Below are 15,722 nucleotides of genomic sequence, written 5' to 3' on the forward strand. Positions count from 1 at the left end.
AAAAAAAAAAAAAAAAAATAACATGATAGACTTTAAAAAAAAAAAAAGAAGAGCCAAATCTCAAACATGTCCTAGGACATTAGCTTCAAACAAATGCTGGCATCAATACCTTTATCTTTGGTAATTTATGGAATAGCACTTACTGTTCTCCTGACTATTGCCTTTGGCTGGACCCTACCCTGGATTTCTGGAGGAATAAGCCCCCTAGATTCTTTTCTAATATAAACCCCTAGCAATGATAAGACTCATTCTTCTCTCCTTTCCTAGTCTCCCAGTCCGCTGTTATCTGTCCTCACACTATCCAATAAACTCTTTTCACTTTCCCCAGCTCACGTTTGATTTCTATCCTGTGTAAAGCCAAGGACCCTCTTGGACTCAGTCTGCCTGCATCACTAAGAATGTGGTTTGGCTTTCTGCCTGCCTGGGACATGCAGCTTGTCAGTTCTTTCATTAGCTATTTTGGGGAGTGACTCTAAAATCTTGTAAGGATATAACTTTTACACACTCTTAGAGGAAAGTCTCTTGGGTCCGTGAGGTTGTTTAATACTGCCAAAAATATTTACTATTTTTTCCTGCTGAACACTGAAAAGATATTTGAAAGGACTTAATAATTCTTTACTCAGAAATTTGACTAGGTTCAAAGCTGATATTCAGAGCCTGATAAAATTTTTTAGGTCTTTGCCCCTGAGCTAAGTGTACACGGAGGTGGGCGGGGGGTACATTCTCATAGGTAGATGGGTGTGTCAATCCTTTGATAGCATCGAGGCAGCAAGCAAATTCTTTCAGGAGTTAAAAATAACTCCTCATTTTACAAATCTAGCCTTTACAGGACCAAGGATGTGGATCCAGAAATAATTCAAAGACTATCAATCCTTTTTACCAGTCCCCAAACCTCCCATATTTCTTTCAAATAGCTTGTGTAAAAAAATCTGCACTCCTCCTTCTAGAAAGAGCTTGCATTTTTTTTTTTCCATGTGCCTTTGGAATGTAAGTGTTCAATATTCTACCTGGTCTTGTCCCGGAACTCATATCTAGTCCACCTCTTTAAAATGTGAATTTCAGGGAGATAATTCTTATTAAGAAAAAACTAAAGGGGGAAAGGCCATTTGGGACTTGACTTGCCAAAGAGAAATACAAAAATGTGTTCTCTCCCCACAAATATTTTTAATAAACTTTAGCCATCCAGAGAGTACCCTTATTTTATGTATTAGAAAAACTCAAACCCAACTCTTATAACTGGTGGATTTTGTACCTATTTCATGGCAGTTATTTTAAAATAGAAGCTATAAGTTCCATGTGTTTATTGTAGGTAAGTGGTGTTTTCTGCCTCTGGATGATATGGCTTTGTATGGCTATGTGTTTTATTTAGTTGATTTAAAGGCAAGTGTCAAGTGCTTGTAAGAACTGTGCATTCTAAAACTCTCAAAGATAGAAACTAACCCAAATGCTTCTCAAGTTCATGTGATTTAGACAAATATTTGATGTAAAAGCTAGTTTAAGACTGATGGTTTAATTAAAAGACATATTTAATTTAGAGTTATCAACATTAAACATAAAGCTATCGGAGTTTACTAGCCAAAGAAGTTTATATTATCTCTTACAAAATCTGTCAATTAAAAAATAATAGCTTAGGATAATGGCTGTCTATTGTTTGATGAAGGTTTTTTTAAATTTTTTCGTGTTTTGTTTACTTCTGAGAGAGAAACAGCTTGAGCAAGGGAGGGTCAGAGAGAGAGGGAGTCACAGACTGAAACAGGCTCCAGGCTCTGAGCTAGCTGTCAGCACAGAGCCCGATGCGGGGCTTGAACCCACGAACTGTGTGATCACGACCTGAGCCAAAGTTGGACGCTTAACCGACTGAGCCACCCAGGCACCCCAGTTTAATGAAGTTTTAGTAGGTAATCAAAACATAATTTTTAAGGACAAGTAAATTAAATAGATGTAAGATAGAAGTTTATAAATGAACTTTTCAGCAGTATTTATGTCTACTTCTAGTTTTCCCAATTTTCTTTTGGTAACTTAAAATCTTAAAGTTTTGCTGAGTTAGGTTAAATGGAGAATTAAATTCATTAAATAACTAGATAATTTCCAAATCAGACAAATACTAAAACACTACTACTAAATCTAGATTTATCTACTTTTAGATTCTCATTACATAAAAAAAACTAAAAGATACTTAGATGTGTTAGCAGTTTATGGAAAAACTGAAAAGGCCATATGCTTTTAGAAGTTATGAAATATATTCATAAAGTTTCAAATTTAAAGACTGCTGGTATAACAGTTCAGAATTGCTTACTTCTTCATTTTCGCTAGAAATTAAGGCTTCTAAAGGTTAAGAATTTTAACATATGCAATTAAAGCTTCTAGAAATAATAAGGAACATATCTTTGTATGCCAGGAAAATTGGATGTGTTTTCAATAAGGGAAGGTATGAAAAATGGAGATCCATTTTTTATTGAGGGAAGAGAAAGTAATTTTGTTCCAAAGGGAATATGGTTGTTTAAAGAGAAAAAATAGGACAAAACTGGAATGTAAAAAGTTATAAAGGGGCTCCTGGGTGGCTCAGTCGGTTAAGTGTCGGACTTCAGCTCGGGTCATGATCTCATGGTTCGTGGGTTGGAGCCCTGCATTGGGCTCTGTGCTGACAGCTTGGAACCTGGAGCCTGCTTAGATTTTGGGTCTCCTTTTCTCACACTGTCCCTCCCCCACGCCTGCTCTCTCTTTTTCTCTCTCAAAAATAAACATTAAAAAAAAGAAGAAAGCTATAAATGGTCTGTGGAGAAAGAATCTTTGGGAAGAAAATTTTAATGTGTGGTTAAGCTAAAAATATAATTATTTAAAAATGAGTTTTAGTAACAAAATCTAGTACAAAATTAAAATTTGGTTCTCTCCCTGTTAACAGGACAAAGTGCTTTTGGACTTTTGGTCTGCTTTTGATAACAGATTATATAATATGTTATATTAAATATATATATTTACCTTTCAATTATTTTCATAATCTGTAATCCTATGTAGGGAAATGCATAAACCTTTTAAAAAATATACTTTTGATAAATTTTCCCAAAGTCAAGTACTATACGAAGTCTTTTTGACCTGCAATATTCCTAAGGATTTGTTAAACTAATCAGGTTTATTGGGTGTGGAAATGACATGGGAAGCACTGTCAAATAAGCCACACTAAGCCTAAGCCTTCTCTCTTATATCTGGAAGACTGTGGCACATGTGGATGGAATCCATTCTGCTTTTGAAGGGAAAAAAAAAAAAAATCCTTCATTGCTAGCCTTTTGCCACGCTGATGTCCTTGTAACATGGCAACAGTCTGCTCCTGAATCAGAAATTAAGGTGAATAAAAATGGCTAGAACTTAAAGAACAGTTGGGGCTATGGGAAACTCAAGACAGCTGCTTGGTTTTTTTTTTGTTTGTTTGACTAATCCCATTTTTTGGTTTTGGCACTCCACCCACTATTGGGCATTTAAGATCAAATTATGAATAGACATTATGGGGGAACTTCTATGATATTATTAGAACAGCCTACCAAAAATGTCTGACTGGTCAGGTCCATAATCCTAGAAAAACAGTTTTTGTTCCCAGAGGGCTCAGACTTCCTCTCTCTGGACACTTTGAACACCTGCAGCTGTACTTCACTTAACTGCCACTTAGCATGGATTATCAACATCTTCTTGCGACTGGATGTAGGTCTTCCATATGGGTTGAAGCCTTTCCCTCAAGGAAGGCTACTGCTCACATGATAGAAAAGACACGATTAGAAAATATGGGACATTCCTCCTATAATCTCCATCGACCAAGGTACCTACTTCACTGCGCAAATCCTACAAACCTTAACAAAAACCTTGCAAACCTCTTAGAAGTCTATCAGCATACAACCTGCTGCTGATCCCTTGTTTCCGCATGTTAGTATGACCAGCCGCTGTAAGTCTCTTACACCTTACCTAATCTCCTGGGTACATTATATTCTCTCAAAAGCATTGGATCCATGTTCTCAGCTGCTTACCAACAAGCAAATGATCTCCCTGAGACTGGAATGTCAATAAAGGAACAAAGACGATGACAGACTTAAAAATTGCAAACCTCAAGTTATAAAGAATCGAGAAAACAATGTCATTACCTGTGAATACCCACAAAAGATCAACAAAGCTTCAAGAACTACAGAGCAGTGGCCAGAATGGCGCTAATGCCTCAAATTTTGATCACACCTCTCAGTTCAGTGGAGAGTCTGATCTAAAGTGGGGGAATTGTTTAAATATTCCAAAATGGCATTTCTTAGGCCACATTCCCAAACCAGGGCTCAATACAGAATCTAACTGCAGTTTCAACCTCCCCCAGATATATAATCTTACCCAATCAGTCAGGAATTTTCTGATGGGAACCAATGAGTCGGCCATAGGAGCTCTCTCCCTCCCCCAATGGAAGATAAGATAACCTGCATGATAAGAAGTCCTGCTCTTCCTCTAAGGAAAAGTGACCTTGCCCAGAACACATTTTGTTTTTTGGCTAATAACTTTCCCTACTCTCCTTCCTATAAAAGCCTTCCATTTTGTACATCTCCTCAGAACACCCCTCTACTTGCTGATGGGATATTGCCTGATGCAGCAATCATTTAATGAAGCCAATAGGATCTTCTAGTTTACTCATTAAAATTTTTTTCACAGCCTTCATCATCAATAGTTTTCCACTCTGATACAAATGCATAATACCATCTATGTAGAATTCTGGTAAAAAAAAAATAAAATAAACTTTTATCTGATCAAACCTCTAAAGATGAGGACAGAGAAAGAAGTCAAGTGTACCCACAGATACACAATCACCAAAATTCAGAAACTATGAGAAAATAGAACCAATTCGTTAACAAGTAATTCAAAATACAAAAAAGATATAGAAAAGGTACAGAGAGATAAGGCAGGCAACTAATTATAATTAACCTTTCTTAGATATTGATTTTTGAACACTGACAAGATATTTGATATTATGTTATTCTTAGTCACGATAATAACATTGTAGTCATATTTAAATCAGTCTTTATTTTTTAAAAATATGTATTGAAATATTTACAGATGAAATAACGTGAGGTCTTGGACTTATCACAAAACAATCCTGAGTGGAGGAAAGGAAAATGACTGGAGTTAAAAAATGAAACATAATTGGGGTGCCTGGGTGGCCCAGTTGGTTCAGCTTCTGACTTCAGTTCAGGTCATGATTTCATGGTTTGTGGGATGGAGGCCCTGCTGCCAGCACAGAGCCCACTTCAGATCCTCTGTCTGCTCCCCCCCCACCCCTTCCCCACTTGCACACTCTTTCTCAAACATTTAAAAAAAAAAAACAAAACATAATTGCTATGACATATAAGGGTTCATCACATTCTAGTTCTATGGATGTTTGCAATGTTAACACACTAAAAAAAATTTTAATCCAAATAAAAAACCATAGTGATAAATGAAGTTTTGTAGAGTTATATAACAAGAACTAATGACAGTTATTCAAACAACATCACTGAGGAGTTTCTTCTTTTGTTTAGCTATATATTACTACAATGAGCACAAATTATTTATGTGCTAAAAATTACTTGTGGACATTTTAAAAGAAACACAAGTTTAAAAAAGCAGAAGTGAAAATCTAAAATTAACAATTTTGAGCTAAACTTTGTACAGTGGCTTTATAAATTTGAGGTATAGATTTCCTGTAAGGCATCACTGATGACATGGTGGTAGTTCCAATGATTGGAGTTACTAATCAGGTTGATAAGTTAAAAAAAAAAAATCATTCAAGACACTGGTAAAGTATGCAAAATAGGTATAAATAAATTATAAAGAAATAACCAAGACCTAAATAGCCATCCTTTTTCCCAAATTAGGTTGTATCCATCACATCCATACAACTACACAGAGCACCACACAACCATTTCCCTCTCTCACAACAGAAAGTACAGAGGACTTGAGGAGCACCAAATATTTCAGCAGATAATTTCCAACTTACCTCCACATTTTGTGTCACAGGCATGAAAAATACTTGTGAGTAACTCTTCACAAGTCCTGTTAGTGCCGTAGAGGACACCTTCCTTGACATTATGGTTTCCTAGCTTCCATCCTATTAGAAGAAAGTTTGTAAATCCAGGCGTTTTCTGTGCTACAATTGCTAATTTATTTTATTTTAATTTTAACAAAAGACAGATTTAAATAGCAGTCTACAATACTGGTTGACTTGAATAGATGAAGCAAAAAAATTGGTCTTGAAAGTTTTATCATCAATCAAAAGGTCAAACAAATAATTTGCATTAAAGTAGAAAAGAATGATGAAAGAGAGGGATTTGAGTTTTTGTCCTATAACATTAAAGGCATTCTGTGAAAAAGTGGTGTAAAAGAAATAGAAATATTTTTAATGTTTATCTTGAGAGAGAGCAAGAGCAAATGGGGGAAGGGGCAGAGAGGGAGAGAGAGAATCCCAAGCAGGCTCAGTGCTGCTGCAAGCGCAGAGCCTGATGTGGGGCTTGAACTCATGAAATGAGAGATTGTGACCCAAGCTGAAACCCAGAGCTGGGCGCTTAGCAGACTAAACCACCCAGGTGCCCCATAAGTAGAAATATTTCAAAGACAAATAGAGGGAGAGCAAAAATTAGCTATACAGAAAACACGTCATCTTATATTGTTTTACTTTTTAGCACCTAACATCTTTGGGACTCTATAAGCAACCCCCTAAGTAGAGTTCCTGAAATTTGAGTTCAAATTGGCCGGCAAAATTTACATTCTCCCTTGGCCCACCTTATTGGCTCCACAATGGAGCATATACTTTTTTTATATGCTTTACTCCTAAACACACATACACACACACACACACACACACGTGTAAAATGGTAGTTTTTAGCAAGGCACCTGGGAACTATATGAATTTTAACTCCCCTATATCTATGTATTTCCATTGTGATGTTCTAATTTCCCCAAAGAAAGTTTGTTTTCAGGTCAATAGAGAAATACCAATGGTTAGGGTTATAAATACAATCTGAAGTCTCTATCAGGTTTTTAATTAAAAGCATAAAAAATATTTACATTTCATGTGCAAGATTTTAAGAGGAAAAAAAAAACCTAAAGAGACTTGCTAGAAGGTGGCAGAGTAGGATCCTGAGCTCACTTCATCCCACAGACACACCAAGGCACCAATTACAGTTGACCCTTGAACAACATGGGTTTGAACTACATGGGTCCACTTACATGTGGATTTTTTTAAATATTTTTATTTATTTCTAGGAGAGAGAGAGAGACAGCGTGAGAAGGGGAGGGTCAGAGAGAGAGGGAGATACAGACTCCGAAATAGGCTCCAGGCTCTGAGCTGGCAGTCAGCACAGAGCTCGACGCGGGGCTCGAACCCACGAACCGCGAGATCATGACCTAAGCGAAAGTCGGACGCTTAACCGACTAAGCCACCCAGGCGCCCTATGTGGATTTTAAAAAATAGATATGGCACCCAAAAATATAGTACAATACTGTAAATGTAATTTCTCCTCTTTATGATATCTTTAATAACAACATTTTCTTTTCTCTAGTTCATTTTATTGGAAGAATATAGTATATGATACATATAACATGCAAAATATACATCAAACTTTTGTTATCAGTAAGGACCTGAGATACTGGCAGAGATCTTCCACAGCTAACAGCATAAAAAGAAGGCCACGTGAGAAGAGTAGGAGAGGGTGAGACACAGTCGGGAACCAAACCCCCAGTGTGGTGCCAACCCAGAATGAGGAAGTACAGGACAAGTGTGATAGTCTTCCCTGAGAAGCTAGGGGATCAAGCCCCACATCAGGCACCCTGGGTCCTGGGACTGTGTAGCGAACACAAGCCCCTATCACATCTGGCTTTGAAAATCGGCAGGGCTTAAGTCTGAGAGACAGAGGCCAGCATGAATCTGAATCTCTGCTTGTAAAGGGCCAGTGAGCTATATCGCTTGGCCCAAGACTCAGCAGTTCAAAAAGTGCTTGGGGTATACGTGAAAGATTACCAGTTTGAGGACATGTACCACTGAACTGGGGATCTGCAGGAGTTTTCTCTGGGATGAAGTGTCCCCGCTCAGCATAGCTAGTCTGACACTTGAGGCAGCAGGTCTGACACTCTCCATCTTCCTTGCTAGCCCCACTTGCCCCAAGCAGGTGTTTTCCTGCAGTCCCTCCCCAGCAGGTGCTTCTCCAAATCAACTCCTGCCCCGCCACACCTGGAGGGCAGCCTCAGTCGGAACCTGTGTCCTCCCAGAGTAACTACTGCCCCACCAGACCCACAGAACTAGGGCCCCTCCAGAGCTACCTCCGCCCGCAGGGAGTGTGGGAGCTCGCTCTATACACCGGCATACGGACAATAGCTACAGCCAGGCCTACCGCTCAGCCTCACCAGGAGCCGGCCCCCTCCACCAGCGCAACCTCAACAGATGCAACCAAGCCTCCCATTCAGCTGCACCAGGACTTAACCACTCATTCGGAGGCCTACGGAGACCATAGCCAGGCCGCTCAGCCAGCTGCACCACAGGTAAACAATGTTCACCAGCACACCTGCGGCAGTCAAGTTTGGACGTTATAGACAGCCAGCCTGAGGGCTAGCCCTGCCCACCAGGATGCTGCAGGAGCTACAGCTAAGCTTTTCATTTAGCTGTGCTGGGTGCAAGCCTTGCTGCCAATCTTTACAGACAGCTGGGCTAAGCGTTGGCCTTGCCCACCAGAATACCTGTAGCAATCATGACCCAGTCACAAGAGGAACGTACACATAGTCCACATAAGGGACACCTCTGGAGCACTCGGTTTTGCTAACTAGGGGGAATTACTACTGGGCCCCTACAGGACATGTTCTACCTAAGGCCACTACTTTCAAGACTAGAATACATATATGGCCTACCTAATACAGAGGGACAAATAGACCTAGAAAAAAATTGAGAGGAATATGAACCATATGAAAGAACAAGACAACCCCCCAGAAAAAGAGCTAAATGAAATGGAAATAAGCAATCTACCTAGTAAAGAGTTCAAAGTAATGGCCATTAGATGCTCATCAGACTTAATAAATTCAGGGAGAACTTTAACAAAGAGATACAAAATATTAAAAACAACCAGCCAGCACTGAAAAAATACAATAACAGACATGAAAAATACACTAGAGGGAATCAATAGTGGATTTGGTGATGCAGAAGAATAGATCAGTGATCTGGAAGACAAGGTAGTAAAAGGCAACTAGCTGAACAGAAAATAGAACTTTTAAAAATGAGGACAGGTTAAGAAATCTCTTGGAAAACATCAAGCATAATAACATTCATATCATAGGGGTCCCAGAAGGAGAAGAGAGAGGGGTAAGAAAATAGAGGAAATAATAGCTGAATACTTCCCTATCCTAAGGAAGGAAACATGCATCCAGGTTCAAGAAGCACAGAGAGCCCCAAACAAGAGGACACAAGAAAACTGACAAGACACATAATTAAAACAGCAAAAATTAGAGATAAAAATCTTAAAAATTGCAAGAGAGAAGCTAACAGTTATGTAAAAGGGAAACCCCACAGGGCTATCAGCTGACATTTCAGCAGAAATATTGCAGGCCAAAAGGGAGTGGTACAATAAAATCAAAGTGCTGAAAGGGGTTAAAAAAAAAAGACAAAAGACAAAAACAAAACACCCTACAACGAAGAATACTCTACATGGCAAGGTTATCATTCAGAGTTGAAAGAGAGAGTTTCCCAGACAAATAAAAGCTAAAGGAGTTCATCATCACTATACCAGCCTTACAAGAAATATTAAAGGGGCTTCTTTAAGTAAAGAAAAGGTCATCACTAGATATAAAAGGAGAAGTTTCACTGATAAAAGCAAATATACAGTAGTTACTAGATCATTTATAAAGCTAGTATAAAGGTTAAAAGACAAAAGTGGCACTAATTATATCTACAAAAACAAGTGAAGGGATACACAAAAGAAATATGACATTATATACATAAAATGGGGGAGATAAAACTGTAGTTCTTTTAGAATGTGTTTGAACTTAAATTAACTCAAATTAACTACTATATATATAGGATGTTATATATGAACCTCTTGGTAACCACAAGCCAAAATCTGTAATAGATACACAAAAAATAAAGAGAAAGAAATCCAAGCACAACAATAATGATGGTCATCTGCATAGTGAAGAGAATAAGAGGAGAAAGGAACAGAGAATAACTACATAAACAGTCAGAAATTGTTAACAAAATGGCAATCAGTACATATTTATCAATAATTACTTTAAATGTAAATGGATTAAGTGTTCCAATCAAAAGACATAGGGTGACTGAATGGATTAAAAAAAAAAAGAGACATCTATATGCTTCTATAAGAGACCCATTTCACAGCTAATACCATAAAGACTGAAAGTGAAAAGGGGGAAAAAAATATTTCAAGAAAAGGAGGGGGGGGGGAGAGATGGCGTAGCAATACTTAGACAAAAAACACTTTAAAACAAAGCCTGTAATAAGAAATAAGGTGGGGCACTACGTAATTACAAAGAGATAAATCCAGCAAGAGGATATAACAAATGTGAATATTCTCCCAACATAGGGCACCTAAATACATAAAACTATTAATAAACATAAGGGAAGAAATTGATGGTAACACAATAACAGGAGACTTTAGCACCTCACTTACCAATGGATATATCACCAATACAGAAAAGTAATAAGGAAACAGCTTTACATGACACATACCAAATGGACTTAACAGATGCAGAACATTCCATTCAAAAACAAAATACCCAAGTGCACATGGAATATTTTCCAAAATAGATCTCATTAGGCTGTGAAAGAAGTCCCAGTGAATTTAAAAAGACCATATATCAAATCAAGCATCTTTTTCAACCACAGCACTATAAAAGCAGATGTCAATTACAAGGGGAAAAAATGAAAAAAACACAAACACTTGGAGGCTAAAAAACATGCTACTAAACATCCTATGGATCAATGAGGAAGTCAAAGAGGAAATCAAGGAGTACCTGGAGACAAATGAAATTGGAAACAAAATCTTTGTCGGTTCAAAATCTTTGGGATTCAGCAAACACAGTTCTAAGAAGGAAGTTTATAGCAATACAGGCCTACTTCAAGAAACAAGGAAAATCTCAAACTAACTTTACACGTAAAGGAATTAGAAAAAGAAAAAAAGAACCAACAAAGTCCAGTTAGAAGAAAGGAAATCATAAAGATTAGAGGGAAAAATAAATAAAATAGAAATTGAAAAAAACAATATAAAAGATGAAACTAGGAGTTGGATTCTTTAAAAAGATTAACAAAATTGATAAACTTTTAGCCAGACTTATTAAAAAAAAAAAAAAGAGGCGATTCAGATAAAATCAGAAACAAAATAGAAGTTACATCTGATACCACAGAAATATCAAGGATTATAACAGGCTACTACAAAATGTTATATACCAACAAATTGAAACTAGAAAAAATAGAAAAATTTCTAGAAATTTACAATCTCCCCAAACTGCCAGGAATAAACAGAAAATCTGAAGAGACCACTTATTATTAATGAAATTGAGCCAGTAGTCAAAAACTCCCAACAAGCAAAAGTCCAGGAGCAGGTGGATCCACAGCTGAATTCTAATCATAAAGAAGAGTTAATATCTATTCTTCTCATTGTATTCCAAAAAATTGAAAAGAACGCTTCCAGTTCATTCTATGAGGCCAGTAGTACCCTAGCACCAACATCAAAGACCCTACAAAAAAGGAAAGTATAGACTAATATTCTTGATGAACATAGATGCAAAAGCCTCAACCAAATATTAGCAAATTGAACTCAATAGTATGTTAAAAGGATCATTCACCACAATCAAGTGGGGTTTATTTCATGGATGCAAGGATGATTCTATACACACCAATCAATCCACATGATACACCACATTAACAAATGAAGGATAAAAACCATATGATTATTTTAATAGATGCAGGGAAAGCATTTGACAAAGTACAAAATCCATTCATGATAAAGACCTCAGCAAAGTAGGTTTAGTAGGTTTAGAGGGAATTTATCTCCACATGGGTAAGATATGTTTTATGAAAACATATGAAAAACCTTTTATGAAAAACCCACAGCTAACATTAGACTCAGTGGTGAAAAGTTGAGTCTTAGAGCTTTTCTTCTAAGATCAGGAACAAGACAAGGCTGTCTATTCTCACCACTTTTATACAACATAGTGCTGGAAGTCCTAGCCACAGCCATCAGATAAGAAAGATAAAAGCCATTCATATTGATAAGGAAAAGTCAAACTGTCACTATTTCCAGATGACATCATAATATATACAGAAAACCCTAAATACTACAGCAAAAACTCTTAGAAGTATAAATTTAGTAAAGTGTCAGGATACAAAAATCAACATACAGGAAATCTGTTGCATTTCTGTATACCAATAACAAAATTAACAAAGAGAAATTAACAATCCAATTTACAATTGTATCAAAAAAACCTCTGGGAATAAATTTAACCAGGAGACATATCTGTGGTCTGAAAACCATAAGACATTGATCCAGGAAATTAAAAACAATACCAATAAATGGAAAGATACACCATCCTCATGGATTAGAAGAGTTAATATTGTTAAAATGTCCATACTACCCAATGAAATTCTGTAGATTTAGTGCAATCTCTTGAAATACTACTAATATTTTTCAAAGACTGAAACAACAAATACTAAAATTCGTATGGAACCATAAAAGACACCAATTAGTTAATGCAATCTTGAAAAAGAAGAGCAAAGTATCCCAATCCCAGATTTCAAACTATCCTACAAAATCTATGGTAATCAAAACAGTGTGGTTCTGGCACAAAAACAGACACAGATCAATAGAACAGAAATGCGAGCCCAGAAATAAACCCACACTTAATGTGGTAAAGTAATATATAACAAAGAAGAATATATAATATTGAAAAGATAATCTCTTCAAGAAGGGATACGGGGAAAACTGAACAACTATATGCAAAAAAAAAAAAGGAACTAGAGCACTTCCTTATACATCTATTACAAAACGTATTGTGATTTATTAAGTTACAAAAGTAAACTTAAAAATGGAGTAAGTATCAAAATGTAAAGGCTAAAACCATAAAAGTCCTAAAAAGAAAACACAGGCAGTAAACACTTGGACACAGACCTTAGCAGTATTTTTCTGAATCTTTCTCCTCAGAATATGGAAACAAAATCAAAAGTAAAGTATTGGGACCATAGCAAACTAAAAAGCTTTTGCACAGCTTAGAAAACTATCAACAAATGAAAAGGCAACATACTGCATGGGAGACAATATTTGCAAATGATATATCCAATAAGAAGTTAATATCCAAAATAAATAACTGAACTCCAAAAAACCAAATAACCCAATTAAAAAATGGTGAAAGAACTGGATTGACATTTTCCCAAAGATAATTCCCATCAATATAGCCAATGGACTCATGAAAATATGCTTGACATCACTAATCATCAGGGATATAGAAATCAAAACCACAGTGAGATGTCCCCTTACACCAGTCAGAATGGCTGGTATCAAGAAGTCAAGAACAACAATTGCTGGGGAGGATATGGAGAAATGGGAGCTCTTATGAGCTGTTGATGGGATTATAAACTGACACAGCCACTATGAAAAATAGTACTGAGTTTCCTTAAGTTAAAAATGGAAATACTAGTAATTGCACTTCTAGGTATTTATCCAAAGAAAACAAAAACATTAAGTTGAAAAGATATATGCATTCCTAGGTTTTTTGCAGCATTATTTACAATGGCCAAGATATGAAAAATGATCTAAGTATCTATAGATAAATGGATAAGAGATGTGGTGTGTATGTATGTACGTATATATGTATACACACACACAGACATGTATATATGTATATGTGTATATATATGTATATGTATATATATGTATATGTATATATGACACAGACATACATATATGTATACGTATATACATATACGTATATGTATACACACACACAGACACCCAATGGAATATTACTCAGCCACAAAAAAAGAATAAAATCTTGCCATTCAGGCAACATGGATGGACCTAGAAGGTATTATGTTAGGTGAAATAAGTCAGACAAAGACAACACCATATACTTCCATTTGTGTGTGGAATCTAGAAAACAAAACAAGGGGCACCTGGGTGGCTCAGGTGGTTGAGTGTCTGACTCGTGGTGTCAGCTCAGGTGAGGATCTCACAGATCACGGGCTAGAGCCTTGTGTCGGGCTCTTCACTGGTAGTGTGGAGCCTGCTTGGGATTCTCTCTCCCTCTCTCTGCCCCTCCTGCTCTCCCTCTCTCAAGAGAAATAAATAAGCTTTAATAAAACAAAAATACAGAAAACAAATTGGTGACTGCCAGAGGGAGATAGATGACAAGATAGGTGAAGTAGATTAATAGGTACAAACTTAGTTCTAAAATAAATGTCATGGGGACGAAAAGTACAGCACAGGGAATATGTATTATATTGTAATAACTTTTCATGGTGACAGATGTTAACTACACTAATGGTGAGCATTTAATAAAGTATATACTTGTTGAATCACTACTTTGTACACATGAAATAGGTCAACCATACATCAATTAAAACTTAAAATTTTTAAAGTAAATTTTTTTTAAAAAAGAAAACATACTTTAAAAGGGAAAGTTGGATGCTTCCACCCAAGTTTTAATCATGTGGGTTGAGCAGCTCAGGTGTTCAGAAAGTGATACGCTTATTCCTTTATTGGAAGAACAAGCATTAAAAGATGAATATTTACCAGCTTCATTTAGAGAGAAGTTTTTCCCCACGGAATCCTGAGAAGCAAAGCATTCAGAGTTCTTATCAGAGGTTGGATCAAAGTCAAGTTTTAAGGCACTAAGATTATTTTCACTAGAATAGTTATTCAAATTCTTGTTAGAGAACTGCTCCCCTTTCCTGGTCTGTGATACCAGAGATGTAGAAGGCTGAGAGCTCTGTGGTCTTGGCCTTGAGAGGTTTTCTGAATTTATGAAGGGAAGAGAGTATGTTGCATTCTCAGGAGAGCGGAGACGAGAAACGGATGGGGTTTTTGGAGACATTATTTGAGGAGATGAAATGAAGGCATCATCTTTCTCAGAATGTGAGAAACGTGTGTTGGGCAAGGGACCGGAAGCAACCACCATTTTCTTCAGGACCTCTTCAAAATCTTTCCTGCTGTTAGTCTGTGGACTATCAAAACTGCTAGATTGGTATTTGATAATCTGTCCAATCGGATCTAAAGACTCCTCTCTCTTCTGGATGGCTCTGATTTTTCTGCAAATGCTTTCCACTGGGTTATGCCGCTTGTCAGTTATCTTCCTTGCAGACGCCATTGTTGACCTTCCTCCAATTACGCAGATGAAGTGGCTGAAGTGCAGGCAAAAGTAGACATGTGTTGTTGTTTTTTTAAAGTTAGCATTATCTTAACAATTTAGCAATGCTATTTATTCCTAAATCAGCTTTGGGGGGATTAAGAGTTCCTTATGGAAAACAGTATAAAGGTTCCTCAAAAAGTTAAAAATAGAACTACCCACAGTCCAGCAATTACACTACTAGGTATTCACTCAAGATACAGAAATACAGAGTTGAAGGGATACATACACCCTGATGTTTATAGCAGCATTATCAAGGATAGGGACACTATGGAAAGAGCCCAAGTGTCCATTGACTGAAGAATGGATAAAGATACAATGGAATATTACTC

General features: G+C 36.9%; 1 protein-coding gene across 1 annotated transcript in view; it reads right to left on the reverse strand.

Annotated features, from left to right (window-relative positions):
- The window catches only part of IRAG2 (inositol 1,4,5-triphosphate receptor associated 2), a 127,965-nt gene extending 112,614 nt beyond the window's left edge, over nucleotides 1–15,351 (reverse strand). The window contains exons 1-2 of the mRNA XM_077774480.1: nucleotides 14,778–15,351; nucleotides 5,993–6,103 (exon numbers count right to left, since the gene is read on the reverse strand). Of these exons, the coding sequence (XP_077630606.1) occupies nucleotides 5,993–6,103; nucleotides 14,778–15,351 (685 nt within the window). The remainder of the gene's footprint in view (nucleotides 1–5,992; nucleotides 6,104–14,777) is intronic.
- Nucleotides 15,352–15,722: the final 371 nt, after the last annotated feature.

Source organism: Crocuta crocuta, unplaced genomic scaffold (genome assembly GCF_008692635.1).
Source record: "Crocuta crocuta isolate KB4526 unplaced genomic scaffold, BGI_CrCroc_1.0 scaffold176, whole genome shotgun sequence".
NCBI lineage: Eukaryota > Metazoa > Chordata > Mammalia > Carnivora > Hyaenidae > Crocuta > Crocuta crocuta.